At 50.3% G+C, this 26,225-nt stretch overlaps 1 protein-coding gene across 2 annotated transcripts; it reads left to right on the plus strand.

Annotated features, from left to right (window-relative positions):
* The first annotated feature begins 423 nt into the window (after positions 1-423).
* DUSP23 (dual specificity phosphatase 23) lies at positions 424-5,755 on the plus strand. Of its 2 annotated transcripts, none has more exons than XM_036442736.2 (3): positions 424-562; positions 679-947; positions 4,907-5,755. In XM_036442736.2, the coding sequence occupies exons 1-3, from the start codon at positions 508-510 to the stop codon at positions 5,084-5,086; spliced, it is 504 nt and encodes a 167-aa protein (XP_036298629.1). In that variant the 5' UTR covers positions 424-507; the 3' UTR covers positions 5,087-5,755. The 2 variants fall into 2 exon arrangements, with proteins under 2 accessions (XP_036298629.1, XP_036298628.1); XM_036442735.2 differs by lacking the exon at positions 4,907-5,755 and adding an exon at positions 2,085-2,474 and having other exon boundaries at positions 425-562.
* The last annotated feature ends 20,470 nt before the right edge of the window (positions 5,756-26,225 follow it).

The raw sequence follows: 26,225 nt of genomic DNA on the forward strand, positions 1-26,225 counted from the left end.
GACACCCCATGGCAACCCAGGATTTTTCATAATTCCAGCAATGAAAGAAATGAGAATAGTCTCCGTATAGTAATGATTCCTTCTTATTGGACGTGTTCAGAAATTCACTGAGAGAGACGGTCATAGCCATTTGCAGAGGAAATTCGTTCTCCAAAGAGGAAGCAGATTTGCCATTTCTGAACCCCTTGGCATTAAAGAGGCCAAGCCAGCAGGATTGCCTGTGGTGCCATCAACCCCACCGACCGCCAGGGGGCAGCAGAGTCCGACCCCGGGTGGCTTCTTTCACAGAAAACAATTCTTCGTTCGTTCCTGGGCTTTCTTCTGGGCTATTTACGTCGTTCCAATCTCCGCGCTGCCGTAATCCCGCCTTTTATTGACTATCCAACCAATCACCAAGGGGTCTGGGTCGGGTCCCGCCGGGGCCAGGGCCGGATAGGTGCTCCTCCGCGTCACTCAGGCCTAGGCCCCGCCCCCGTGCGCCTGGGCCAGTCCGGGCTGCCGAGCAGAATGTCGTCGGGGCGTGTCCCCGAGTCTGCGGGGTCCTCCGAGGCGCCGGAGCAGGGTAGGTGGGGGCTACCCGGCCTGGGCGGGCGGGCGGACGGACGATCGGACGGGCCAGGGGGCGGAGCGGTGCAGGCCGCCCCTCCCGCTGACCTGCGGCCCCGGGCCCTCCCTCAGGCCTGGGCGTGCAGCCCCCCAACTTCTCGTGGGTGCTCCCGGGCCGGCTGGCGGGGCTGGCGCTGCCGCGGCTGCCCGCGCACTACCGGTTCCTGCTGGCCCAGGGCGTGCGGCACCTGGTGTCGCTGACGGAGCGCGGGCCCCCGCACGGCGACTGCTGCCCCGGCCTCACGCTGCACCGCCTGCGCATCGCCGACTTCTGCCCGCCCGCCCCCGAGCAGATCGACCGCTTCGTGCACATCGTGGACGAGGCGAACGCCCGGGGAGAGGTCAGCGGGCGGCCAGGCCGGAGGGCGGCCCTGGGAGCGGGCAGCGGGGTCACTGGGAGCCGGGGGAGCAGGGGGAGCTGGGGGAGCAGAGGGAGCCGGGGGATCTGGGGGAGCAGAGTCGGGGACACGGGGAGCCGAGAGGAAATCGGGAAGACCGGAGCCTGGAGGCTCCGTGTGAAACTGAACCGGGAAACCCAGGGGAGGTCCGCGCCCGGTGCACCCGCTAGCGGAGAGGAAGAACCGGTTGCAGGTGAGAGTTGGGGAGGAGAAAGGGTGCACAGACGTGGGACCGGGGAAGGCCGAAGTCAGAGGCTATTGAGCAGTCCCTACAGCAGGGCTCCATCCAAATATAATGGAGCCATATGCACTCTTTTTAAAAATATATATTTTTTATTTATTTTTTTTTACAGAGAGGGAGAGAGAGTTAGAAACATGGATGAGAGAGAAACATCGATCAGCTGCCTCCTGCACGCCCCCTACTGGAGATGTGCCTGCAACCAAGGTACATGCCCTTGACTGGGATTGAACCTGGGACCTTTCAGTCTGCAGGCCATTGCTCTTTCCACTGAGCCAAACCGGTTAGGGCCACATGTACTCCTAAAGTTTCTAGCAGCCACGTTTTAAAAGGTAAAAAAGGGAGCAGGAGAAATTCATTTTGATAATATCTTTTAGCCCGGCAAGTCAAAAATCCTGTTGCAACATGTAATCCATACAAAGTGCATTCTTAGTGAGGTGTTGGCGTTGTTTTGGGCACCACGTCTTCTCAGCCTGGTGCATTTTGCATCGCATCTCCATTTGGACCAGCAGCACGTCAGGTCCTCAGGGGACACACTTGGCCAATGCCTTCCACCCTGGAGAGCGCAGGGAGGGGGGGGGGGGGGGGGGGGGGGGGAGATGACACAGACCAGGAGCCCAGGCCTTCAACCAGCCCCTCTGCTGGTGATTGGTGCCCTCCTCCCAGCCACAGGTACCAGGCAGCCCTCCCGACTCAATGCCACTTCCTGTGCCTGTGAGGCGTGCAGGATCCTGGGCCTGAGCCAGAGGAAGCCCTGTAGGGCGAGAGGGACAGGCCTAAGCGAGGGCCAGGAGAGGGTGAGCAGGGCGGCAGGCTCCCCCCATCACGCTGCCCCTCCACAGGCCGTGGGAGTGCACTGCGCCCTGGGCTTCGGCCGCACGGGCACCATGCTGGCCTGCTACCTGGTGAAGGAGCAGGGCCTGGATCCCGAAGGCGCCATCGCCGAAATCCGGCGGCTCCGGCCCGGCTCCATCGAGACGTACGAGCAGGAGAAAGCGGTCTTCCAGTTCTACCAGCGGACTAAATAGGGCCCAGCACCCTTCTTCCAGCCGCTGCCTGGCCAGGGCCTCGGAGGGGCCGGCGATGGGGAAGTGGCCCGAAGCTTCCAGCTCCCCGCCGGCTCAGAGACGGAGGTCGACCTTCCTGCCGGCAGGTTCCGATGGCAGGGACGTCTGGAGCTGCACTGGTTGATGTGGGGGTCCCTCCCTTGAATAAATAACTTGTAAGAACCAGCTCCTGTGGCCCAGCACCTCACAGTTTACAAAGCACTTCCACACGGCAGCTTACCGTGAGCCCTGGGATGTCGGAATGGCCCTGCGGAGGTAGCTAACGCTCAGAGTCTCAAGGTTACACTTCTAGAAAGTGGGAGGATGGGCCAGGACTGCAACACACATCTTCAGCCTCTTATTAAAGACGCCGAAACTCTGTATCTGCTATCTGATCTGTCTTCCGGAGAGCTGGTCAGTGAAAAGGGCACAAACCCCCCAAAGCCCAGGGTCCCCGATGCTCACAGGCCAGGGGGGCCCACATGGATGCAGCCACTCTGTCTAGGCCCATGTCCCCTACGTGGGTCATGCCCTTGACCCTCTTAGGACAGAGAAGGCCTGATTGTTGTGCTCCTCTCCCAAGGGCTGGGGGCCTCTCACCAGCCTCGCGGTGTCCAGCTCACGTGCTTCTCATCAAAATTTCCTCCAACCTGCCCTGCTCAATAGCATGGCTCATTCTGTTTCTTTTTTTCTTTTTTAAATATATTTTATTGATTTTTTTTTTTTTAACAGAGAGGAAGGGAGAGGGATAGAGAGTTAGAAACATCCTTAAGAGAGAAGCATCCATCAGCTGCCTCCTGCACACCCCATACTGGGGATGTGCCCGCAACCAACGTACATGCCCTTGACCAGAATCGAACCTGGGACCTCTACCACTGAGCCAAACCGGTTTCGGCTCATTCTGTTTCTTAATGCAGCCCAGAGTATCTTCCAAAGGGCTGTGTGTGTGAGAGAGAGAGATCACATGAAGGCAGGAAGGGTGTGAACAGCCCACTTCCGTTATTCCTTCCCTCCATTTACCAGGATGTGAAGACAGGTGGGAGGCTTGAAGCTTCACCCCGCCTTCATGTGTCCACGCTGACCCTGACCTCAGATCATACAACAGGTCTTCACACCCTGTCCTCTGTCCCAACCTGGCCCGCCCTCCCCATGCCTTCTGCTCACAAAGAGGGATCTGCCCTGTCCTTCCTCCCGAGGCCCCTTCAAAGGGGACAGAAGAATTTCCAGCCCCATGAAGCCCTCCGTGCAGCCTCCATCCCCATCATCCAAGCAGGTCTCCTCTGCCTCAAGAGTTCCTCGGGGAAATAAGCATAATTACGTGCTTCAGGAAAACGGTTTTAAATAAGAGTTGACTTGGAATGAAAACTGTCCTTATCCTCCCATCAGCTTTGGGGGGGTAGTCTGAGATTCCCTTTGAGCTCATTCCCACTCACACTCTGCCTTTTGCTCACCCCCTCTTCTGTATAAGGCCACCCACGAGGGCTTACAGGCCGGCCATAACCCTTCCGCATTCTGCCCTGAGAGGGCAGGTGTGAGGAACAAGCCCCTCCACAGACAAGGAGCCTCCACATGGCATCAGACCAGGACTTCGAGAGGCCAGCGCTGCTGCTGTTTGCGGCTGGACACTTTGTTTGAGGGGGGGAGGGGAGCGGTTAGACGCCAGTGGAATGTCACCTCCAAAAGAGTGGCAGTCAATATGTCTCCAGACATTGCCGAATGTCCCTGGCGGACAAAATCAGCCCCACGTGAGAGCCACTGCATCAAGTCAGCAAGACCACATGCAGCCATAGGCTTCTGTTTGCTGTGGGAGTGGAGGTGGGAACACATCCAGGAATTCTCCTGTGGATACACATACGGATAGGGAAGAAGGGGCCAAATCAAACACCCTCAAACACCATCACTCTTCTGAGGAGTGTCTGCACTCGTCCCCAGTCCACCCCCTTTTTCAGGCTGGGTTCCCAAGATGGCGGTGGACACTTCTAACGTCCTACATGGAGCAGTGCTGTATTCGCAATGAGTTGCGGGTAGGCATGGCTGCAGTAACGCTGACCCCCACCCCCTGTTTTTAAAGTTTTATTCGTGCTTATTCTCTGGCATGTGGTCCAAGTTCCCTGCTGAAGGGAGTGTTGTATGTGAAAAACATCCCTGCCCTAGCCAGTTTGGTCTAGTGGATAGAGCGTCTCTGCCTGTGGACTGAAGGGTCCCAGGTTCAATTCTGGTCAAGGGCATATGCCCAAGTTGTGGCTTGATCCCCAGTAGGGAGCATGCAGGAGGCAGCTGATCAGTGGTTCTCTCTCATCATTGATGTTTCTCTCCCTCTCCCTCTCTGAAATCAATAAAAATACATTTAAAAAGATAAACACAAAAAAAACCTGTCTGTGTCTTGCCACTCTTTATGAGAAGGAAACCAACTTAGTCTCATGGGCTTGCTGTGTGACAAACCAATATCCGTTACCACTAATGCACTTCACAGTTTGTTGTGACTGCACTTGCTTACTGATAGGATTATAATTATCATATTTATGAGGCACCTACTATAGAGCAGGTGTTTACATACATTGGGTTATATCATTTTATACTCACAACCATTTTGGAAGTCGGGCATTTTTTCTTTGTAGATGAGGGCACTGAGACTTAGAGAGATGGCTGGCTTGCCCGGTGCCTCACACTGTGCAAAGGAGCTGGCAGCAAACCCGAGCGGTAGCTCCACACGCTGCTTCTTGGATCAGACACCCCACCTGCCAAGACCTGCCCCTGGTTCCAGTGACATGGGGAAGTCCACCTTCATCAAAGCTTAGCTTCATCAAGCTGGCACTCAGGCCACTTCTGTTAGGGCCACTATTGTCTAACTCGGAGCATGTGGCTATCCTCACCTGGCAGGACAGGCTTAAGGCCCGTGTGCTGGCCTCGAGCCCTCAAAATACCATTTTATGCCTCCTGGTTTATTTAAAACTCTGCTTTTGTTGTTGTTATGTGAGCCCTTCATGCGTGGCAGGCACTATCCCCAGTAGTTTATAAGCATTATCTCTTTTGGTCTTCAAAAGAAACCTAAGGATAAGCTCTTATAATGACCAGATGAGTGAGCTGGGGCCCGGAGGGTTTTAAGAAACACGCCCAGAGCCACATAGCTAGAACAGGATTCCAACTTGAGTTTGTTAGACTATAAAGCGCCTTCCCTCTTGGGAGCAGAGAGAAAAGACTTTGCTGTAATTGGAAAATATATAACAGCATCTTGTGTTCCCCGGAATCACAGCTGCGGGCTCGCAAGCTGTCAGCAGAGCCCCGTGATTGCCTGGCTTCCCCCCTCCGGCAGGGACGCTCTGTCTCACAGCGTTGGGCCGCGGCGGCCATCAGCCCGATCAGGCCCGCGCCCCAGCCTCCTGCGCCGTCCCAACCACAGTCCCCTGTTGATTTCAAAATGAGTTGCATAAGCGCTCCTTCCATTACTGTAACGTTTTCCCCGGCTATTTCGGATCCAAGGCGTACTCCCGAGAAGCCGCGTGTTTGTCCAGGAAGCGGAGATCTGAGAAACGCTTTGGTGCGCGTCCCTGCCTGCCGCTGCTGATGACTTACTTTCAACGTTGATAGCTCGGCTCTTTGTGGCAATAAATTGCTTCCGCGCTCTCTCGCCCTGCTTTTTCCCTCACTCCTTCTGTTGCCATGGACATTTGATAATGGAAGAACTTGGTGAGGACACCTCTGAGTTTTCAGTGTGTCTGTGGCAAGCAGTTCTGGGGCTGTTTGCGCCTGGCTTTTATAATAAACTGCACTGTGGCTTTACCAGCATGTATTCAGTAGCAGCTCTGTTCCATACCCACGCGGGGCCGTATGGAGGTACTTCGTACAGACATCACCCCGGGTGGCCCTGCTCACCTCCTTCCACGGGTTTTGTGTGTCCTTGGGCTCCTCCGTACCCCGAGGAAATGTACGGATCTGCGTGTTTTCTAGAGGTGCCTTTTGTGAGATCTAGTTGAGGCCGGGTGCAGCCTAGGACCATGGAATAGAATGAATAAAGTAACCACACCGGGACCGAGCCCCCAGGCAGAACTAAGCCGTTCTTGACCACAGCCTATAAGGGGCTGAGGAATCCCTTCCCATCCTCCAGCTCCTCCCTGGCCTCACACTCTCCCCTCCCCCATCGCCTTGTTCTCTGGGCCCTACCTGTGCTGAGGTCTCCAAGTCTACCCTTGGGTTTGATGATTTGCTAGAAAAACTCACAGAGAAGCTGTTCTACTCTCACCGATGGTTTATTGCAGTGAATGTTCTCACATTAAAATCAGCCGAGGAGAAATGCACACGGGGCAGAGTGACTTCAGTAAGGAGCCGGGCAGAGCTTCCAGGGAGCTGATGGATAGCGCTTTGTTCTCCTGGCAGCAAGGTGTGACCGGTTAAAACGCATTGCCACCCGGCCAGGGTGGCTCAGTGGTTGAGCGTCCACCTATGAACCAGGAGGTCAGGGTTAGATTCCCAGTCAGGGCACAGGCCTGGGTTGCTGGCTCGATCCCCAGTGTGGGGTGTGCAGGAGGCAGCCAATCTGTGATTCTCTTTCATCACTGATGTTTCTCTCTCTCTCCCTTCCTCTCTGAAATCAATAAAAATCTTATCTAATAATAGACAAACATGCTAATTGAGCATACCTCCGCTATGCTATCAGCCAATTAGGAGTGATACCCAAGTTAACCCAACAAAGATGGCGGTTAATTTGCATACACAGGTACTGAACAACAGGGGCGGGGACACAGGCATTCTGCCCTATCCCTGGTCTCTCAGGGCCTCTGGGAAGCGTGGGAAGGTGGGGCTGGAGCAGAAAGAGGGGGCTCTTGGCCTGAGCTGAAAGAGGCTGGGCCGAAGTGGAAGGTGGTGCCGGCAGCCAGGGAAAGGAAAGCTTATTCTAGCACGAATCTTCCTGCATCAGGCTTCTAGTATATTTTAAAAAATAATAATAATAATAAAAATAAAAATAAAAAACCATTGCCCACCAGGAAGCTCCCCCAGGCCTTGGTGTCCAGGGCTTCTGCTGGGGCCAGTCAGACCTTAGCTAGTCAGTCTCCATGGAGGCCAGACTGAGAGAGCAGGCGCCAGCAACTTTGTGCGCATCAAGTGGGCATTCACCACACCATGCTGTTAGCACAGATGGCTGGCCTGGCCCAAATCCTCAGCACAAAGACCCTCCCTTCAGGCAGGGTATTCTGAGAGCTCAGGGGGTGATCAGAAGACAGTCCCAAAGGCCTTTGGCACGTGACAGGCCTGGGCAGCCTTTCCGGCACACGGCCAAATGCTATGCTCTCTCCACTTAGGGGTCCGGCACACGCTATCTCCTTTGTCAGGATGGTTTGTTCTCCAACTCGTTGCCTAGCTCCCAACTCCTACCCCCCAAGGTGTCAGTTTAACATTATTTCCTGGGAGAAAGGTCTCCCACCACCCCACATATTCCCAGAGCATTTGTCATTCTACTTCCCCGTTCTTTGCTCACCTCTAATGATCCGTTTAGCTGCTGAATGTCTCTCTTTCCTCCTAGAGTCTTAAGTATCTGGCCCATACAGGTGGCACCCGCACAATGTCTGGCACATGGGTGCTCCATAAATATTTGGCAACTGACATGTGACCTGCTGTCACCTAGCTGGGTATCTGCACATGGATGCAGAAATGGGAAGAAAAGAATAAACGTAGTGGGGGAGACATGACACCATGCACACCTCGAAGTCTGCATGCGAAGATGGGTACATATAGTTAGAAAAGATGCAATACGTAAATACTCAAGCAATGCCAGGATGATTAAAGAGATATGAGGAGTGTGTCTGTTACAATTAAAAAAGCTGAACTCTCAATGAGAGGTTGAGGGTGTGCTCAGATAGCCTAAGACAGTGGTCGGCAAACTCATTAATCAACAGAGCCAAATATCAACAGTACAATGGTTTTGAGAGCCAGATTTCTTAAACTTAAACTTCTTCTAACATCGCTTCTTCAAAATAGACTTGCCCAGGCCGTGGTATTTTGTGGAAGAGCCACGCTCAAGGGGCCAAAGAGCTGCATGTGGCTCTCGAGCCGCAGTTTGCCGACCATGCATCTAAGGGATACACAAATGTTGGATGCTGTAAAATCACTAATATAATAGTATGTATTAGAGGCCCGAGGCACAAAAATTCGTGCAGGAGTGGGCCTTCTTCCCCTGGCTGCCAGCACCTGCTCCCTCTGGCATCCGGGACCCAGGCTGGCTTCCTCTGGCCCTGGCTTCGTCTGGAATGATGTCCGGTCTAATTAGCATATTACCCTTTTATTATTATAGAGTAGGTGCGGAGTTCACAGAGGGGCTTGGAGAGAAGTGGGGAAGATGAAGGGGGCTGTGAGAGGAAGATGAAGGTGTAGAGCATGCGTGCAGGATGATGGGGCAAAATGTCATCCCGGGGGAACAGAAAATACAGTGAGATGAGCCGGTGAAAGGGCAGAAGAAATTCGGACTATAGGTTAGGATCATATCCCAGGGTGGCATTCCCACAGGCTCTGCGCAGAGGGCAGGCCATGAGGCCCCATATTGTTTGCTTTGTTTTGTTTTGTTGACCCTTTTTTTTCTTTACTTACCCTCTGGCAGAATGGCCGCTGACTTAGCAGCAGTCTGGTGTTTTCTGGTGTAATGCTGCCAAAAGGACAAGGCCTGGTGGCTGCTGATGGGTGAGACTTTTCAGAAGAGCAGAGTTAAGTGAGACCCTGCTCTGCCTGCTTGCTGGAAGTCGATGGCTTTAATGTTTTGCAAAGGACAGTAAAGGGGTCAAGTCGGACTGCTCGCCCTCTGGACTTGCAGGTTGAGACTTTTTGATGTTTTTGGAATGGGAAAGGGTCTCAGGTGAGGGCCATCCACAGGCGCTGGAACTGTGTCCTCCAACGGCAGCCAGCCCTCCCCCTGCATCCCCGCTGCTCTGGGTGAACCTCTCACATCTCATTTGGAATCCTGGGCTGTTGCCATATCCCAGTTGGCCCGGTTCGTAGGTCTGCAGAGGCCGTGACCCCTGGTGCTGGGTTCAGTCCAGCACCTTAGTATTTCTCCCTATTTCCCCAAAACCAAAGGTGCTCTCTGGTTACAAACGTTCTACCTCAGTTGCACTCCCATTCCCCATCCCTCTCTCCCATTATGTCTGTCCTCTTACCTTTAAACTTGTCTTCTTCTCTCCAAGGAGTCATCGATGTGTCAAGTACAGAGGAGCCCGAGAGACCAGATGGTCTGTTCTGTGAGTAAAGGGCATGTGGTATGTGCCAAGGGAGGGCCGTGCCAGAGACGCCAAAGACAGCTCCCACCGTGAGAGCACACACGATCCCCAGAGGAGTTGAGACAGCTGCAGATGCCAGAGCACCCTGAACCCCAAGGCTGTCCTGATTGGTACTCTTCAACATGCCCACATGGGCACCAGGGAGCCCTGTCCTGCTCCTCACAGGAGCCTTCAGAGCTCAAGGCGAGGCTGGGCAGGGAGGGTGACCTTGTGTCTCCACATTTTGCTCCTCAGTCCTGCGGGCGCTGGATCTGGCCTGGCACGTGTGCCCAAGACCCTTTAGGAGGGGAAGGAGGCCGGGAATGAGTGGAGAGCTCCAGGCCCACAAGGAGTCATGCTGCACCCCGGACAGCTTGAGAGTGACCCTCCACCCACCCCAACCCACTTCTGCTCATCTGATAGCCGGAACCCACAAACCACAAAGGAAGTCAATGGGGTGGGGACAAAAAGGAATTAGGGAAATGCATAGTAAAACAACCAACAAGAATAAGCTATGACTGTATATTCATCAGGTTGTACACACACACATATAGGAGAACTGGTGAAAAACAGGGAGAACTTCCAGGGAAACTAGAATGTTTATTTTTTTCCCCTAGAATAAACACCTTTATTAAATGAGCTAAGACAGGAGGAAAGAGGATTTATTTGCCTTTCCAGGCCTTGATATCCTGGGCTAGGGCTCCAGCTCCTTGCCCTGCGGCACACAGCTGTCCGTCTGCTTGGCCACACGGGCCTGGTGCTGGGTGATACGCGCAACATTGCCGGAGCTTCTCCTCTGGGACACTGCTGATCATAGCATTGTTTCCTTTCATCATATTTCTTCTGAATTTTATTTTATTGTTTTGTTTTGATGGTTTTTATTGATTTCAGAGAGGAAGGAAGAGGAAGAGAGATATAGAAATATCAATGATGAGAGAGGATCATTGATCAGCTGCCTCCTTCAGGCCCCACACTGAGGATCAAGCCCCCAACCTGGGCATATGGCCTTGACTGGAATAGAACCGTGACCTCCTGGTTCATAGGTCAACACTCTACCTCTGAACCATGCCAGCCAGGCTCTTTGATCATTTTTTCTTTAAAATCTCTTCCTCCTCAGCATGACCCCCTTCTTGCGGCCCAGGTGCAGTGCCTGGTGGACTCGAGTGCTGTCGGTACAGTGTGCTGTCCATGACCATGAGGCAGTTCTTTGCTAGGGTCTCTGCATGGACCAGTTTGCTGTTGGATGCATTGTAGACAACATCAATAATCTTTGTTTTGCACATACAGCACTCCGAGCCCAGAGAAGTTGCCCAGATCCAGCCTCAAGGCTGGGCACTTGCCACCCAAGCCCATCTTAGGGTTGGCAGCAGGCAACCCAGCTCATAGTTCCGCTCCCTGGTTTCATGGCTTGATGTTGGCTGGAAGGAGTGTGTCCTTTATTTCTTAAAAAGAAAACATCTGTAGCAGATATGCTTCTTTAATCAGAACAAAACAGCCACTGTTAACAGAGCATGATTCATTTTTCTTACAATTCTACAATAGCTGGTTCCCAATATTCTACTTCTGCCCCTAACATATTCAGGTAGGAAACCCACTCAAAAGGTTCGGTCAAGTCAGAAGATAACAATTTGAGGTCACTCCTGAGAAAGAAAAGGGCCACATGCTAACCTAACAAGCTCAGGAAAGGCCTGCGTGGCGGTCTTGCAAACTCAGAGACCTAAAACAACCACAAAAGATGGTTTGAAAATTAAATATCTAACTATAAATAGGTTATAGTGGGTAGTCATGCCCCAGATATTTCACCTGACAAAGATCAATTTAGATCTTCTTTACTGAGCCCATCTGCCTTTTCTGCCTCTAAGATAACATATCTGTGAGATGTCTGGGTAACTTGTAACTTCCTTTTTATCTCGGACCCCTCCGGGCACAACAAATGGCCTCTAGACATTCCCTCATTGTTATTGTTATCAAATTAATTGTCAACAGTTAATTACGTTAAAGTATCCTGTATCCATCTCTGTAAAAGAAGCTCATGTCCATCATTTCACCTTTTACCCTATCCCAGAGGTTTCCTAACCCCCTTCGCTCTGTCCCACCTCCCTAATCTATCACCAATGAATTTCATGTAACTCACCTACATCCCCTTCCTTTGATTGCAATGTATAAATATAAATGTATAAATGTATAAATATATAAATGTGTAAATGTATAAATGTAACCCGCCATTCTTCAGAGCATTATCTCAATCCATTGAGGTTCTGCTTCCCGGCATATGTCAACAGTTTGGCTCAAATAAACTCACTAAAATTCTTTACAGGTTTCAATGTGTTGTTGTTTTTTTTCCGTTAACACTTCTTGGGACTAAGGAGACAGTGTAAACAGTAAAGAGAAGAGGTAGAAAAGGAGGGGAGGGTAGGAGAGTAGCCCAGAACTGAACTCTAAGGATCCCAACACTCAATACCAGGAAGAGGAGAAGGAACCAGCAAACCAGCTAAGGCGGAGTGGGAGATAGGTCGGAGGAGTCGGGAGAGGGGACGTGATGGATGCCAAGGAAGAAGAGTGTTTCGAGAGGGTGTAAGGTTTGAGGCGCAGGAGACTGACCACCAAGGAGTTTTAAAGTAAAGTTTATTCCCCAGTAATGAGCGGGACTCATTACAGAGGTAGAGAAATCAGAATTGAAGGAGTTGGGAGGGGGATGGACCCAGCCTGGCTGCCACCTGGACATGGAGGATCAGCAGCATGTGGCTGGTCTGGGGGTCTTTTTAAGGGGAAGAACAGGACCCAGAGCAGAACAGGAAGGGGTGGGCTCCAGGACACTTTGGCAGGCGCTGATTGATGGCTCAATGTCTTGGAGATGTCTCTGTGACAGGTGCCAGTAATGTCATAACTCCGCCCACCAGTTGGGAGGAGGGAGAACCTTATAGCGGGAAGCCACATTCAACTGTTGAAAAGGCTGCTGAGCAGCCAAATGATCAGAGGGCAGAGACGGGTCTGTTGGAGCCAGCAACACACAGGAATCAGGATGACTTTGACAGAGAAGCTCGGTGACGTGGGGGCTGAAGACAGGCCATCTAAGACTGAGGAGTGGGTAGGGATTACAGAAGAGGAAATGGTAAATGTGGACGACTCTTTTGAGGAAGCTTGACAATGAAAGGAAGAGAAACATGAAAGGGACAAGTAAGGCAGAGGCCAGGGTTTGTTTGGGACAGTATTTGTGCAGATGAAAATAATCTAGTAAAAGAAGAAAGTTGGTGTTAGGGAGATGGAGGGAATGAATGCAGGAAGGAGTACTTTGAGAAGAGGAACAAGAATGAAACCCAAGCCACACAATGGATGTGGCTGAACCAGGGTTCTAACTCAGGTCTGTCTGATTCCAAATGCCATGATCTTTCTCAAATATCTCACTGCTCCTTTAGTTTTTATTTGCTCCTGGGCAAATAAAAATAAATAAGCTAAATTTCCCAGTCCACTGTGCTAAGTCCTTTACATCACCTCCTCTAAGTACAAAAGGTTTTCGGTCTCTCCATTTTCACCTGGGTCCTTCTACTCAGGGAACTGGAAGAGAAAATAAGCAAACCAAAGAAAATTAAATCTGATCTACTTTATGCATTCAATATAAATGCATAAAATAGATTATGTTGGATAGCAGTAAACCGAGAACCCCCCAAAATCCAATTTATCACTTTAATAATTCATGCTTTTCTTTCTCTATCTCCAGGGAAGAATGTACCTCACTCATTTCCAGCCTCTTCTATGGAGCCATTCCCTAATTTCTAAGGCTGCCTTGGTGACCACCGGCCTCTAGGCAAGGATGTGGGGAAAAATTTGAACATGCTACATAGGATGATACATGCAAGAAAGAAAGTAATGGGTATGCATAAAAATCACAAGTAAGGGAACAAAGATGGGGGTGAAATTGTGATTCAAAGGAATGCCATGGGTTAAATGGCAGTTCCTCCGAGGTATTGTCCAAAGACAATCTCCTAGTGCCACTGAGGATAAATAACGGTACTGAATTATTTGGATCCTAGACTACATCAGAGGGTTAGGATATCCACCTAAAATCCACTAGTTTCTAAATAAGAACATGGGAGGGTGAGAGGGCCTCGAGGAAGGCAGATGAGATTACAATTCAGCAGCCACCCCAGACCAGGGGTCTCAGCTTCCTCTCAAGATCCTCCCACACACACTAAAAAAAAAATATATATATATATATATATATATATATATATATATAAATAATTGATTTTTTTTTTTACAGAGAGGAAGGGAGAGGGATAGAGAGTTAGAAACATCCATAAGAGAGAAACATTGATCAGCTGCCTCTTGCACACCCCCTAATGAGGATGTGCCCACAACCAAGGTACATGCCTTGACTGGAATCGAACCCTGGACCGGAATCGAGTCTGCAGACCGATGCTCTATACACTGAGCCAAACTGGTACTCTGGGCCAGGCGCTGAAGGCTTGGCAAAGAGCATGACATACAGGGCCATGCCCCCGGGAAGCTTGACATTCTGTGTGGGAATTAATGCCAGGCGTATGTGCCAGGTGTTAAGACAGGATGTGTGTCCCCTCACCAAGCCCGGTGGAAGAGTGGTCACCTACAACTGAATGTAAAGCTCATGGACACAGGTGCACACACATGCACGATGCCTGCTATGAAAAGGGGTCTTATTAATGGGAACATTTTGTTGGGATAACTTGTACTTTGGGGCAAATCAGAATCATGAAAGCAAGATTTCTGACTGGAGAGGGGTGCTGCTGACGAACACAGGAAACACCGTAGAGGACCAGGTCGGGAGGCAGGCAGAGACTGGGCTCGGTCTTGACACATTAAGTTGAGGGCGCCTCTGAGCAGTTTCCTATCTGAAACACCCGGTGTGGCCTGTGCTGGAAAGGCAACTTTGGGGCTAAACCCTGGGCACAGATGAGATTATTTAAGGAGAGACTGTAGAGTGAGTGAAAAGAGGAAAGGACCTGGGATCAGGGTCTAACGAACGTCAAAGCCACTAGAGCACATGTGTCAAACACAAGGCCCGCGGGCCAAATCCGTCCCGCCAGGCCTTGCAATGTGGCCCGCACCGCGCTGTCATCACTGCACTCCACTGCGTTTCCATCACAATGACAGTTTATGACTGTTCAGTAAACCATTCGGCCCGCGATTTAGGCTGGATTTTAGATTTTGGCCCCTTCTCTGATGGAGTTCGACACCCCTACACTAGAGGAAGGCAGCTGCATGGCAGAGAGCGGGAAGGAAAGGCAGGAGAAGTGTCCCGGGGCTGGGGGAATCAGCAGTAACAGTGTAGGCATCAATCCAACAGAATGAGGACCAAACCTGCCCATTGTGTAAATACGCTGGAGACGGGCGTGAAGGAGGCTAAAGCCAAATTGGAAGGGGTTGAGGAAGGGGTGGGGGTGGGGGGGGCAGGTGGAGGCAGGGAGTCAGAACGAACATTGGTGCCTCCACCCTTTCACTTTGTGGCTCATGTAAAAAATTATGTTGAAATGGAGCATTGGATTTTGGAGCAAAGCTGCTTCCAGCCTCAAGTGTGGCCCCAGCCAGCTGCCTGGAGGGCTAAGATCAGTATCTTAGAACACTTGTAACCATTTGAGACACAACAGTGAGTCTCAGAACACCAACTGGTGAGGGCCACCAGAGACCACTCTCAAGTACAATAGCTTGTCTGTGAACGGGGCTAACAAGGGTTGTGGAGTCCAGAGCAGAGTTGCTGGCAAGGTTTGGTTTGGTTTTCAGATGGAGACTAGAGCATCCTTCAGAAGCATCTATGAGAAAGATTCCGTTGAAAATGGTGTGACTAAGTTCAAAGGAGAGAAAGGTTAGGATAACGCTGGTAGTACAATAAGGCTCCTTAGAAGACATAAGGGTAGAATCCAATTCCACAAGATACTGTGTGTGCAAAAGAAAAAGAAGTGTACTCCTTCCCATGATACTAGAAATCAGATGTCATTATTACGTCACAAATTTACAACCTGAGACCTAGTGAGATTAAGCCACTGCCTCCAGTCCTCCAACGACGAAGCAGGGAACTGGGATTTAAATCCAAATCTTTCTGACTCCAGAACTCCTAACATTATACTTGGGTGTACTAGGAGCTCAGATGGGGCTAGGCCTGGAGATGCAGAGTTTAACTAGACTTGGCCCTTGCCTTTGAGATCACAGGCTAGAAGTAGAAAAGAACAATAAAACATACAATAGAGTGAGATAAAATATAATAATGGAGGCATGAAAAAATATTTTAAGAAGTGCAAAGACTACATTGAGTGTATGCCCATCTCTTCCTGAGCTCCTAAAGGCCAAGAGGGGTGGGTGTTCAGAAAGAGTTAAAAAAAAAAAAAAAAAAAAAAAAAAAAAAAAAAAAAGCTGGCTGGGCTGATGGGTTGGTAGGGAAATGGAAAATGACATTTCAGTATATATCACCCTAAGAGTACCTCCTTAGGGCAATTGTTGACCATTAGCCACAAGGGGTCGCACCAGCTCTTTCAAGCTCCCTGCAGTTGTGAACAGATACCCTATAGCATTTCCTGGCCCTGGCAGGCAAGGCCAGCAATTTCATTCCCAGTCTGGCTCCAGATCTTCTGACTCCTGGTCTTTTCAGCTTCTGTCCTAAGTTCTACGTTGTTTTTTTTTATCCATTTCCAGTTTGTTCTTTCCTTTAGACTTAACCCAAAGAAACGGTCTCAGGTCTTTACTGGAGCCCCCAGTTCCATCTAGGGAGGGGACTCCAATCCCAGCAGGCCTTATGTCTGAGAACCTTTGCACAGATCATCTCACCTCTCTGGGAATTACCAGTAAGAGCTGCGGTTGGGAGGAAGGCTTTGGTGGCTCAAGGTTTCCGACTCTTCCTCACAACCACAGCTATGGTGCATCAAGCACTTTCTACTTGCCCAGCAGTGTCAAAGCCTGCAATATCCAATAAGGCAGCCACTTGTCACACTCAGCTTTTTAAAGTAAGTACACTTAACAACAATTAAAATTTAGTTCCTCAATCTCACTAGCTGTTTCGAGTGCTTGATAGTTCCATGTGGCTAGTAGCTACTGAACAGCCCAGAGAACACTTAATCATCACAGAAGTTCTATTAGATAGCATGTCTTTATCTCACTTACTTTTATAACAGCCTTCTGATACAGGTGTACTCATTTATCCACCTTAGAGACAAGGACCTCAGGTGCAGAGAGGTTGGGAACTTAGCCAAAATCTCAGCAGATTAGTGTCCAGAGTGAGTGAGGGCTGAAGCTCAGGTGGATGGCTCTGGAGCCCGCCATTCTGTCTCTATACCAGGTGTGTCCCATAAGCCCAGCTACTCAGCTCTCTCTTCTGACCTCTCAGTAGTGGGACTGATTCTCCCCATCCCAACAGCCATTGTCCCTCACAGCTCATCCCCTGCAGCTGACCTGAGTGATGAGGGCACCTGGACTTCCAGTCCCTTCTGGAAGAACATCCTCACTATTGTCCTCCCCACTTCCTGTAAGGCCTAGTTGGTGTTTTTTTTTTTTTAGAGATTTAGTATTAAGAGGTTTTGATCCCCCTCCTAACACATCCCTGGTAGGTTCACCGAAGGGGGTAGCACGAGGCCCAAAGGAGTAAAGGATTATAAATTTATTAGGTCCTCTGAGAATCAGGTGGGCAGGTTCCCAAAATGGCACCAGCACCTTGGGGACAAGGAGTTGGAGATTTTAAAGGATTCTAGATGGCTTTGTTGGTGGGGAAATTCTCTGGGCAGGTCCGGATCCTGGGCAAGTCTGGAAGGGAACGTTACCGGTTTTAGGAGTGTGGGCTAAGAGAAAGGGAATGCCATCTGTGAAATTATCTAAAAGTCCATTTCCTAGGGGAGTGGAGTATTGATTAGATGATTCCATTACTTGATCAGATCTAACATTCCAGCCTTTTTGTTTTATGGAATAGGGACAAAAGTCATTTCTCCAATTACTTTCTGCTGAGGATGGACATGGAGATCATAAGGGGATGGACTTTGATTGTATTGTAGTTGGCTGGAATACTATAGATTTCTCACGGTTGGAGTGAGGGGTTGCAGCAGAATGATTTCCTGAGAGACTGGTTGGTGAAGGCTGGAAAGCAGTCCTGTTGAGAGATTTGGGAGGTAAATCCGGTCCTGAGGCCATCCCAGCATCACTTGTCTGGGCCTGGAGCTAAAATATAACAGAGGGCTCGAGGTTATCTTTAGGGAGGAAAAAACATGGGTCTAAGCTGCCTGACTACCGATATGAAAGGGGAGGATAGGCTACCCTGGGGGTGAGGTTCCCAGTTTGGCCCATTGCTAGTATTATTGTGGCAAAAGCTAGAATGACAAGAATTTTGACAAATGGTCTTTCTTGTGGAAGGAAAGAGACATAAGTGTGGAGGGTTGTAGTCAAACATTATAAAGTTTATATTTTTAGGTCCATTGTAGAGTTTTAAATATATTCATAGGTAATATCTCACTATGAGCAAGACAGGCAGAGTCCCTGCTCTCATGGAGCTTACATTCTAGCCTGAAAGATAAGTGATAATAAGTAGAAAATTTAATAAATAATGTAATTTCAAGTAGTGAAAAGTATTCTGATGATAATGCAATCAGAGCCTGGTGATAGCGATTGGGGAGAAGCCTTTTGATTGGGGGTCACAGGAAGTCATGTCTATGCAGGTGACATTTGAACTGATATACAGCAGAAGATCAACCATAAACATTGAGTGATTAAGTGGCTGGGTAGCTGGGTAGCTGGGTGACTTGGTATCTGGGTGGTTAGGTGACTGGGTGGCTAGATGGCTAAGTGGCTGAATAACTGAGCAGTTAGGTATCTAGGTGCTTAGATGGCTGGGTGGCTAAGTGGCTGGGTAATTGGGTATCTGGGTGGCTGGGTGGCTGGTTAGGTGGTTGAATGATTCAGTGTCTAGCAGGCTGGCAAATTGGATGATTAAATGGACATCAGCACCCGCTCCAGAGCCTCTTTGTCAAAAAGTTCTTCCTACTATTTAACACAACTTTCTCATTTTGTTCTCTTGCAGTTTCCTATGTTGGGAAAACTGGTTAGTCTTATCTATGCCTCTTCTATCTCCAAGTATGTTTCTGAGCCAAAAAAATGAATAGATGGGGACAAAACCGGATTCCATGCAGTGAGTCAACCATAAAAGTTGAGTTACTAAATGACTAGGTCTCCCAGAAACAGATTTGGAGCAATATCAGACTAGGCCCCTCCCTCAGGAGTCTTAACGAATACCTAGGAAGAGGAGAAACCCAGGACTCCACTGGTCTCAGGTTGAGGGTAATTCTAGGGTGATTCAGGTCCCAGTAGAGTGGCTATGGGACTCCATCCAGTTTCCTTAGCAATAACCCTGGCCTGTGTCTCCTCCCTGCAGTGGTCTGGCCTCTGTCTCCTCCCTGCAGTGGCCTGGAGCTCCTGTGTTCTCTATTCATCAAAGCCAAGGTCTCCGTCTCTCCTTTTTATGGTCAGAGAAATAGGTGTGTTGTCTGCAGATCAATCTACTTTCTCCCTCAGCTCCCTGCCCTCCCGTCCATCCTGTTCCACTGGCCTCCACAAAGTTTCCTGTCAAGTAAGAAAAGATTCTGACCTGCAATCATTTTGACCTTCAGGGACATGTTCTGTGACCCCAGGGAGGGAGAATGCAAACCAGCAATTGGTGCTGCTAGAAAGAGCAGTCATGGACACAAAGCATATCAGTCAGTTACGCTGGAGCATCACTACTTCCAGGGTGAGGGGAGGGGTCCTAAAGATCCAAGGAGATGCAGGCAAAGGCAGGTTAGCTGGGGCTCTCTGAGGAGCTGATATTGTACAATAGGTTTCCCTATCTGAGTCCTCATCAGTATGCGAGGACCATCATCCTGGAGCCGGAGGCCCTCTGGGTCCCATAGTGTCTGGCTTCTCAAAGAAGAATGGCCAGCCTGGGGCCACCCTGCAGATGATGCTGGGTCCCCAGGAGCCCTTCTCTCATCCCCCTCAGGGTACAAAATGCATTTTAGGAATGAGGACAGAAATTATAGAGCCCTTCCCACGACTGTAATGGAAATAAAACTCCCTGCAGGGAGTGGAAATAGCAGCGGGGCCTGAGGGAGGCTGACAAGGGAAGCAGGAGGCAGGGAGCCCAGGCTGTGGCCTTCCAACACACACCTCCAGCACCACTCTGGAGGCAGCGTGAGGAGCTGCCCTGAGGTAGCCAGGGCCTAAGCACCCAACCAAGGGGAGCGAGCATCGGTCAGGAGGAGTGGGGCAGAGCCAAGCTTGGCCTAGTGATAGAGGGAAGTGGAATAGACAGGGAGACAGGGATAAAGGAGGGGAGAAGGTCTGACAGAAGCTACAGAGACTAGGGAGGGGAAGGGAAGGAATAAAGAGAAGAAGAGGAGAGAAGAGGAAAAGGAAGTGAAAGTAATCAAGGTCCCACCCTGTTCTAACCTGGCAAGAAGGACTGAGGGACAGGGACAGCTGTGGAGTGCTGTCTGGGCCTCCTTCCTCAGGGGGAGGCCCTCGGCTGGGAGACAGTGAGAGAATGGATTGAAGGGACCTGCAGCTCCGGGTGACTTTGTTCCTGTGTCACACACAGTCCAGCTGTTCCTCTGTGTTTGGCCAAACCCCGTGTTTGAAGCAGTCATTCTGACTGCGATACCAGGGAAGAAAGAGCTCAGTCCTGGCCCAGGTGAAGGTCTCCAGAGATGAAAATCCCTCCATTTCTTTAGGATAGCCAGCCTCTGTCATGGGGCTGCCACAGTGAGGAACAGGGGCTAGTACCGCTGCAAGAGGGAGGCGATGCACCTCCTACACATCGGCAGACACACCTCAGGGACAGCCATGGTTCAAGTTCAAGGGGAATCACCAGCTGGGGGAGAGGAAGGTGCTGCTCTGGGCTCTGGGCTCAGAGGTCAACAGCTCTCTGGGCAGCACCCCTCCTTCTGACTGCCCCTGATGCAGAGCCAATCTACAGGCCCTAGCATGTCCATGATGCTGTCCACATGCCCTGGCACCACCCAACCTCCCCACCCCACACCTAGGACACATCAGGAGCCAGGGGAAGGAGAGGGGTGGGAAAATGTCCTGAACCAACTCTGCTACTCACCGCTCCCACCCCCCTTGAGACCTGGGCCAGCCAGAGGGGACTAGATGACCTCTAAGGCCCTCTGGCTCGGGGATCCAGGGGCTGGGGCTGTGTGGAAGCTGCCTCAGAGCCCCTGGGAAGATGAGAGGCCAGATCCTGGGGACAATAACAGTGTCTCCCTCAGCCTCCTGGGGCCTCACTGTGCGGGACTTTCCTCCTGAGCCATGGGCTAACTTCTCCCCAGAACTCTTCCTGCCTCCTGTGCTGAGCATCGTCCCCACTCCCAAACCCCATGGGGGAAGCCCTCTCACTCCGAGATGCCAGACGAAACTCCACCCTCAGAGGTCAGCTTCATGGCTCCTTGTAGAAGAAGAGCTGTACCTTGCTGAACAGGGGCTTCCACTCAGAGCTCTGCATCCCAGCAGCCAGGGGGGGGGGGGGGGTAAGATTCTGGGTTTACTGGTGTGAGGCAGCCCCTAAGGGCATCATGGTCTGAAACAGAGCCCCCAGATGGAGATCAGGATGTGGGGTAAGTGGGGAGGGATGGAGATACTCCTCAGGGGTCTGGGCATTGGGGAGTGGGGCCCCCTGGAAGGTGAGGGTTCTCTTAGGGAGGAGGAGCCAGGAACCCTGGCGTTCCAGCTGACCTCTCACCTGGAGTGCTGCCCCAGCTCTTGTGTTCTATTCTCTGCTCACCCTGAGTTCCGGGTCCCCTGGCCTTACTGTGGGGGGCATGGTGAAGCTCCTCTGTGAGGCTGAGAGGGCTCTCCTCCTATCCTGTACTCATTCTACCTTGAGGGAGATTTTGGGGAACTGCTCATCCCCCCACGATGAAGCTGTCTCCTTTCTCTTCCCAGGATGTCTGAGCAGGAGGCTGGGAACCATACCTGTGAGGCTGAGAACAGGGTCTCCATGGAGACAAGTCAGCCTGAGACACTCTCCCTGGATGGTACATCTTATCCGTCACCCAGTTCTGAGCCTCACAGCTGCCAGGATCAGATCCCACTATACTCCATGTACTTCCTACCAGGTGGGCACAATACTGAGCCCATAGCAGGTACTGCATGATTCAGCATGAACAATGCTTGGAGTTCATTGAACCTGGGGGGTGGAGGGGTTAATGAGGTCATGGAGAATGGGCAGCACAATGGGGAGGGCCACATAGTCCTCCATAATAATTGCCCTTCCCTGCTGGCATCCTCTGAGTCACCCCTAATTCCCATCTACAGGGTATGTGCAGGCCAGGCCATGTGGTTACCCCTGATGCCAGCCATCTGTCTCTTTTGGGCTGGTTTGGAGCGCATTTCTGAATCTCATCCTCACCATTCATGGTCACGCCTCCTCATCCCCCAGAACCTTATGCCTTGTCCTCTCCAATCAGCAGTAACTGTCTGGTTCCTCGGCTGTCTGCAAGTTTGCTTATTGTGATGATCATTGCTGTTGCATGTCTGGGTTATTTCAGACCCTGGAGAAAAAGTGGTAAGTAACTCTCTGGGAATTTCTTAGTTGATGAGTCCCTATGCTATACATAGGCCAGCCTTCGGAATGCCAGAGCATGACAGAACCAGTGCTTTCTTCTCCTGGGGATTGGGTGGGGAGAGGGACTTCTTGTCACATGTCATACATAGAGGGACTCTTACCAACTCTGACACGCATACAGTTATCCAGAGATGCACACAGACAGACTGCTGCACACTAGGGCATGGACAGAGGCCCACAAAGGACAATACTTCGGACAAGGTGACTAAAAAAAGCCCAAGACTTCCAACACTCTCATTAAACTCAGCAGAGCTCTGGTCTTAGCAGAAGATAAAGAAGAACTGAGAACTCCAGTGTGTGTGTGCATACTCACGCACACACTCTTGGGCAGTGCTGTGCCCTAAGTCAGTGTTCAGTGGGTGTTAATTCATCACAAAACAGAAGAGAATTGACCAATGACCTGGTCCCAACACTGCTATTTCCTGATTTTTAAAAAATATATATTTTATTGATTTTTTTACAGAGAGGAAGGGAGAGAGAGCCAGAAACATCAATGAGAGAGAAACATCAATCAGCCGCCTCCTGTAACAGTCCCCACTGGGGATGTGCTCACAACCGAGGTACATGCCCTTGACTGGAATTGAACCTGGGACCTTTGAGTCCACAGGCTGATGCTCTATCCACTGAGCCAAACCCGTTAGGGCTTCTTGATTTCTTACCTGGACTAAGCAGATGACAGGGCAAGTTCCCCAAGAGGCTCTTTCTCTTATTATTCATTCTCTAATTCCTCCAGTCAGAATCACTGGGGGGAAAAAAGGTGGGGGAGTGGCTTTGATTAAAATTCGCATGTAGAGGATTCTTTAGAGAAAAAGAAGGAAAATGATTAGATAAATGGCACTTTGGGTAACCTATTGATTTTGATATTCTAGACCACATGTGTCAAACACAAGGCCCGCGGGCCAAATCCGTCCTGCCAGGCCTTGCAATGTGGCCCGCACCGCGCTGTCATCACTGCACTCCGCTGCGTTTCCATCACAATGACAGTTTATGACTGTTCAGTAAACCATTCGGCCCGCGATTTAGGCTGGATTTTAGATTTTGGCCCCTTCTCTGATTGAGTTCGACACCCCTATTCTAGACTCTCTTCTGCTTCCTGTTTTGAGCATGATAATTAAGCATCAAATTTGGCTTTCACCTTGGGTGGCTACATGACTATTTCAATTCTAACCCTTACTTGCTTCAGGCCATATTTAGCCTGCCAGTGCCAAAGCTATTTGGTGCCAGTTTATTTCTAGGCCCTCAAACCCACCTACTGAGTTTCATGTTTACCCACTTACTCCAGGGGCAACATACTTATTTTCCACTTGTCAAGGCCAAACATAATTGCTCTCATAGACCTCAGACCCAGACTTATTTATTCAAGCTTGCAGCTCTCTATTAAGGAATTGTGGTGAGTTCTACAGGAGCTGGGCCAAACTACTCTTGAAAAAGGCCACCAGTCATGCAACCCAAGTATTTCTTCCTGACCGTCAGCCGGGATCCCTGAAAGGGTCTCTCCCCAGCTCTAGACCAGTCCCCGCCTTACCAGGCACCTCCGTTAGGCCTTGGGCCAGCCTCCAACGTCCTCTGCCCTTGTTCATTGAGCACTATTTATCTGTCCAACCTCCCTTCCTGGCTTCCCTTCCTGTGGTCTTGAGTCTAGATTCCATGCAGGTGAGACTGGTTTTAAGGTGTCCCTGTGTGGTCAGAGGAAGGTGAGGCAGGTTCAGAGTTAGATGGGAAGGCAGCTGGAGATGGAGCCATGAACTGAAGATCTGTGAGTTCTACTATCCCTGCATCTATGATAAAGCCTCCTTCCAATGGCCAGCCTGGCCTGGTATCTCTGTTTACTCACCCCTGGGTCAGAGCATCAAAGGCAAGGCAACATGGCACTGCCGGCTCCTTACCAGCCCAGACAAGGCGGTGGAGAAGCAATCACTGGTGGAAGATCCTCAAGAGGAAGATGCCCTTCATCGGGAGTAAAGAGCATCCCTCTTTGTGTGAGCATTCTGCATCCCCACCCATCCCCACCCACACAGGGAGCACCTGTCTATCATGAAAACAAGACTCCTAGTGATGTCCTCTGACCTCAGAGTCTCAGGGACTCAAAGCCTTCTCTGGAATGTTGCTCTTGTGTGCCCTCAGGCCCAGACCCAGAGTACACAAGAAAAATGGTCAGACCAACAGCTTTATCCTCCACACCTGGATCTGTAAGACCCTTAACTGTGTCCACGTGGCATATTTAGTCCTCGACAAGCAAATACATTTGCCATTAAAGATATTCAACAGCCGAAACCGGTTTGGCTCAGTGGTAGAGCGTCGGTCGGCGGACTGAAAGGTCCCGGGTTCGATTCCGGTCAAGGGCATGTACCTTGGTTGTGGGCACATCCCCGGTAGGGGATGTGCAGGAGGCAGCTGGTCGATGTTACTCTCTCATCAACGTTTCTGGCTCTCTATCTCTTTCCCTTCCTCTCTGTAAAAAATCAATAAAATATATATATTTTTTAAAAGATGTTCAACAGAATGCACCTCTAAAAGGGATTTTCAAAGCATTTTGACCTAGAACTAGAGTCTAGCTGCTAGACTGATGGTATCATGAGAACTAGAATGTGGTCACACAAGGGGCCCATTCTGGTAGCACTCACCGAGGCATAGATGTTCTGCTTTCTTTGTTTAAAAGAGTTCCTTTTACTACCTGTTGTTACACTTCTCATAAAACAGACTCCTGTCAAATTCACAGAGCTCTTTATTGAGTGAAGACTCAGAAACAGCCCTGACAGGTGAGCATTAGGGATCGTTAATAATCAGGGCCTCTCTGAGTCTCCATAAATGTCCTCTGGATTTTTCAGGAGGCGCCATTTCCACAGAGCTTACCCCAGTTAGAGCTAATGAATATTTCCTGGACACTGGACATGAGCCAAGCGTTCTGAAATCCACAGTGACCCAGTTTCTCTCCTGAAAGCTAGTGTTTAAAGCCCTGGAAGCATCTGCTACCACATGGGGCAGCATGTTAGTGGAGGAAAGCATGCAATCCTGGATTACAATTCTGCCCCCACCACTTAACTGTTTGATCTTGGAGAATTTACCTCTCTGAGCCTGTTACCTCATCTATAAAATGGAGAAAATAGTACCAACCTTTGCAAGGTGATTGTGAAGAAAAACAGACACCAAATAATTAGGAAAAGAAGCTTTTTAGACATCCACCCATGTGCTGGTCACTGGATTAGGAGCTTTGCATGAATTTGAACTTCCTAACCCAGTGTCTGGTATGTAATGTGCCGTCAAAGTTATTAGCTTTTCCTTCTTCTGAAAAGAAGCCTGACTGGTGGGTCTGGGCCCTTTCCATGCAAGGTGTACCCCATCATTTGTGACCCTGTCTCTGACCAGTTTGTGATTCCCATAGTGCCACCCTACCCTCTAGGGTATTTTTCAAAGGAAGCATCTCGTAAAAATTAACCATGTCCAGACCTGTGAATTAGCCCTTATAAACAAGCCAGCCTTAGCCCTCCAGGCAGCCTCCACTGACATTTTTTTCTCTTAGCCTCTCTGGCTCCGCTGACCAGCCTACTCTCTGAAGGCATCTGGTGAATTGCTGCTTTTGTATTTCCCAGGGTCCCTTTCACCCCTGAATCTGCCCCAGGCCCCAGGTCCAGAGCAGCACCCGTTGTGGGCCAGCGGTAATGATCTCGGCAGAACCATGGTCTGCCATGATGGCAGGGAAGGGTCTCTTAAGGGGAGGAAGATGAAGGGAGCCCTGTGAGCAGAGTTTCAGGACTCTGTCATCTGGGGAAGGAAACAGGTGGCTCTTGAGAAGCGAGTGCTGTGGACTTGGGATGGGAGAGGGAAGCAAGGAGGGAGCTGATCTCCAGGAGAGAAAGCAGGGGGTGGTTAGACTAAGGTTTGGCCAATGGTGGCCATGGGCCAAGCCCTGCCAACATGCATTTTTGTAAAGAAAGTTGTTTATGGTTTGTGTCTGGCTGGTTTCACACTACAGAGCCAAGTGGTTGCAACACAGACTATGGCCCACCAACCCTAAGATACTTACTATCTCTTTTACTGAAAAAGTTTGCCAACCTTTAGTTTGAACAGCGTTGGGCTGGAGTCGCTGCT

Source organism: Pipistrellus kuhlii, unplaced genomic scaffold (assembly GCF_014108245.1).
Source record: "Pipistrellus kuhlii isolate mPipKuh1 unplaced genomic scaffold, mPipKuh1.p scaffold_m20_p_18, whole genome shotgun sequence".
NCBI lineage: Eukaryota > Metazoa > Chordata > Mammalia > Chiroptera > Vespertilionidae > Pipistrellus > Pipistrellus kuhlii.

Bases quoted from the DNA above. Each gene is read 5' to 3' on its own strand.
- DUSP23 (XM_036442735.2), top strand. From the start codon at position 508: ATGTCGTCGGGGCGTGTCCCCGAGTCTGCGGGGTCCTCCGAGGCGCCG. The intron at 563-678 runs GTAGGTGGGGGC...GCCCTCCCTCAG, and splicing joins CTCCGAGGCGCCGGAGCAGG to GCCTGGGCGTGCAGCCCCCC. The intron at 948-2,084 runs GTCAGCGGGCGG...GCCCCTCCACAG, and splicing joins AGGCGAACGCCCGGGGAGAG to GCCGTGGGAGTGCACTGCGC.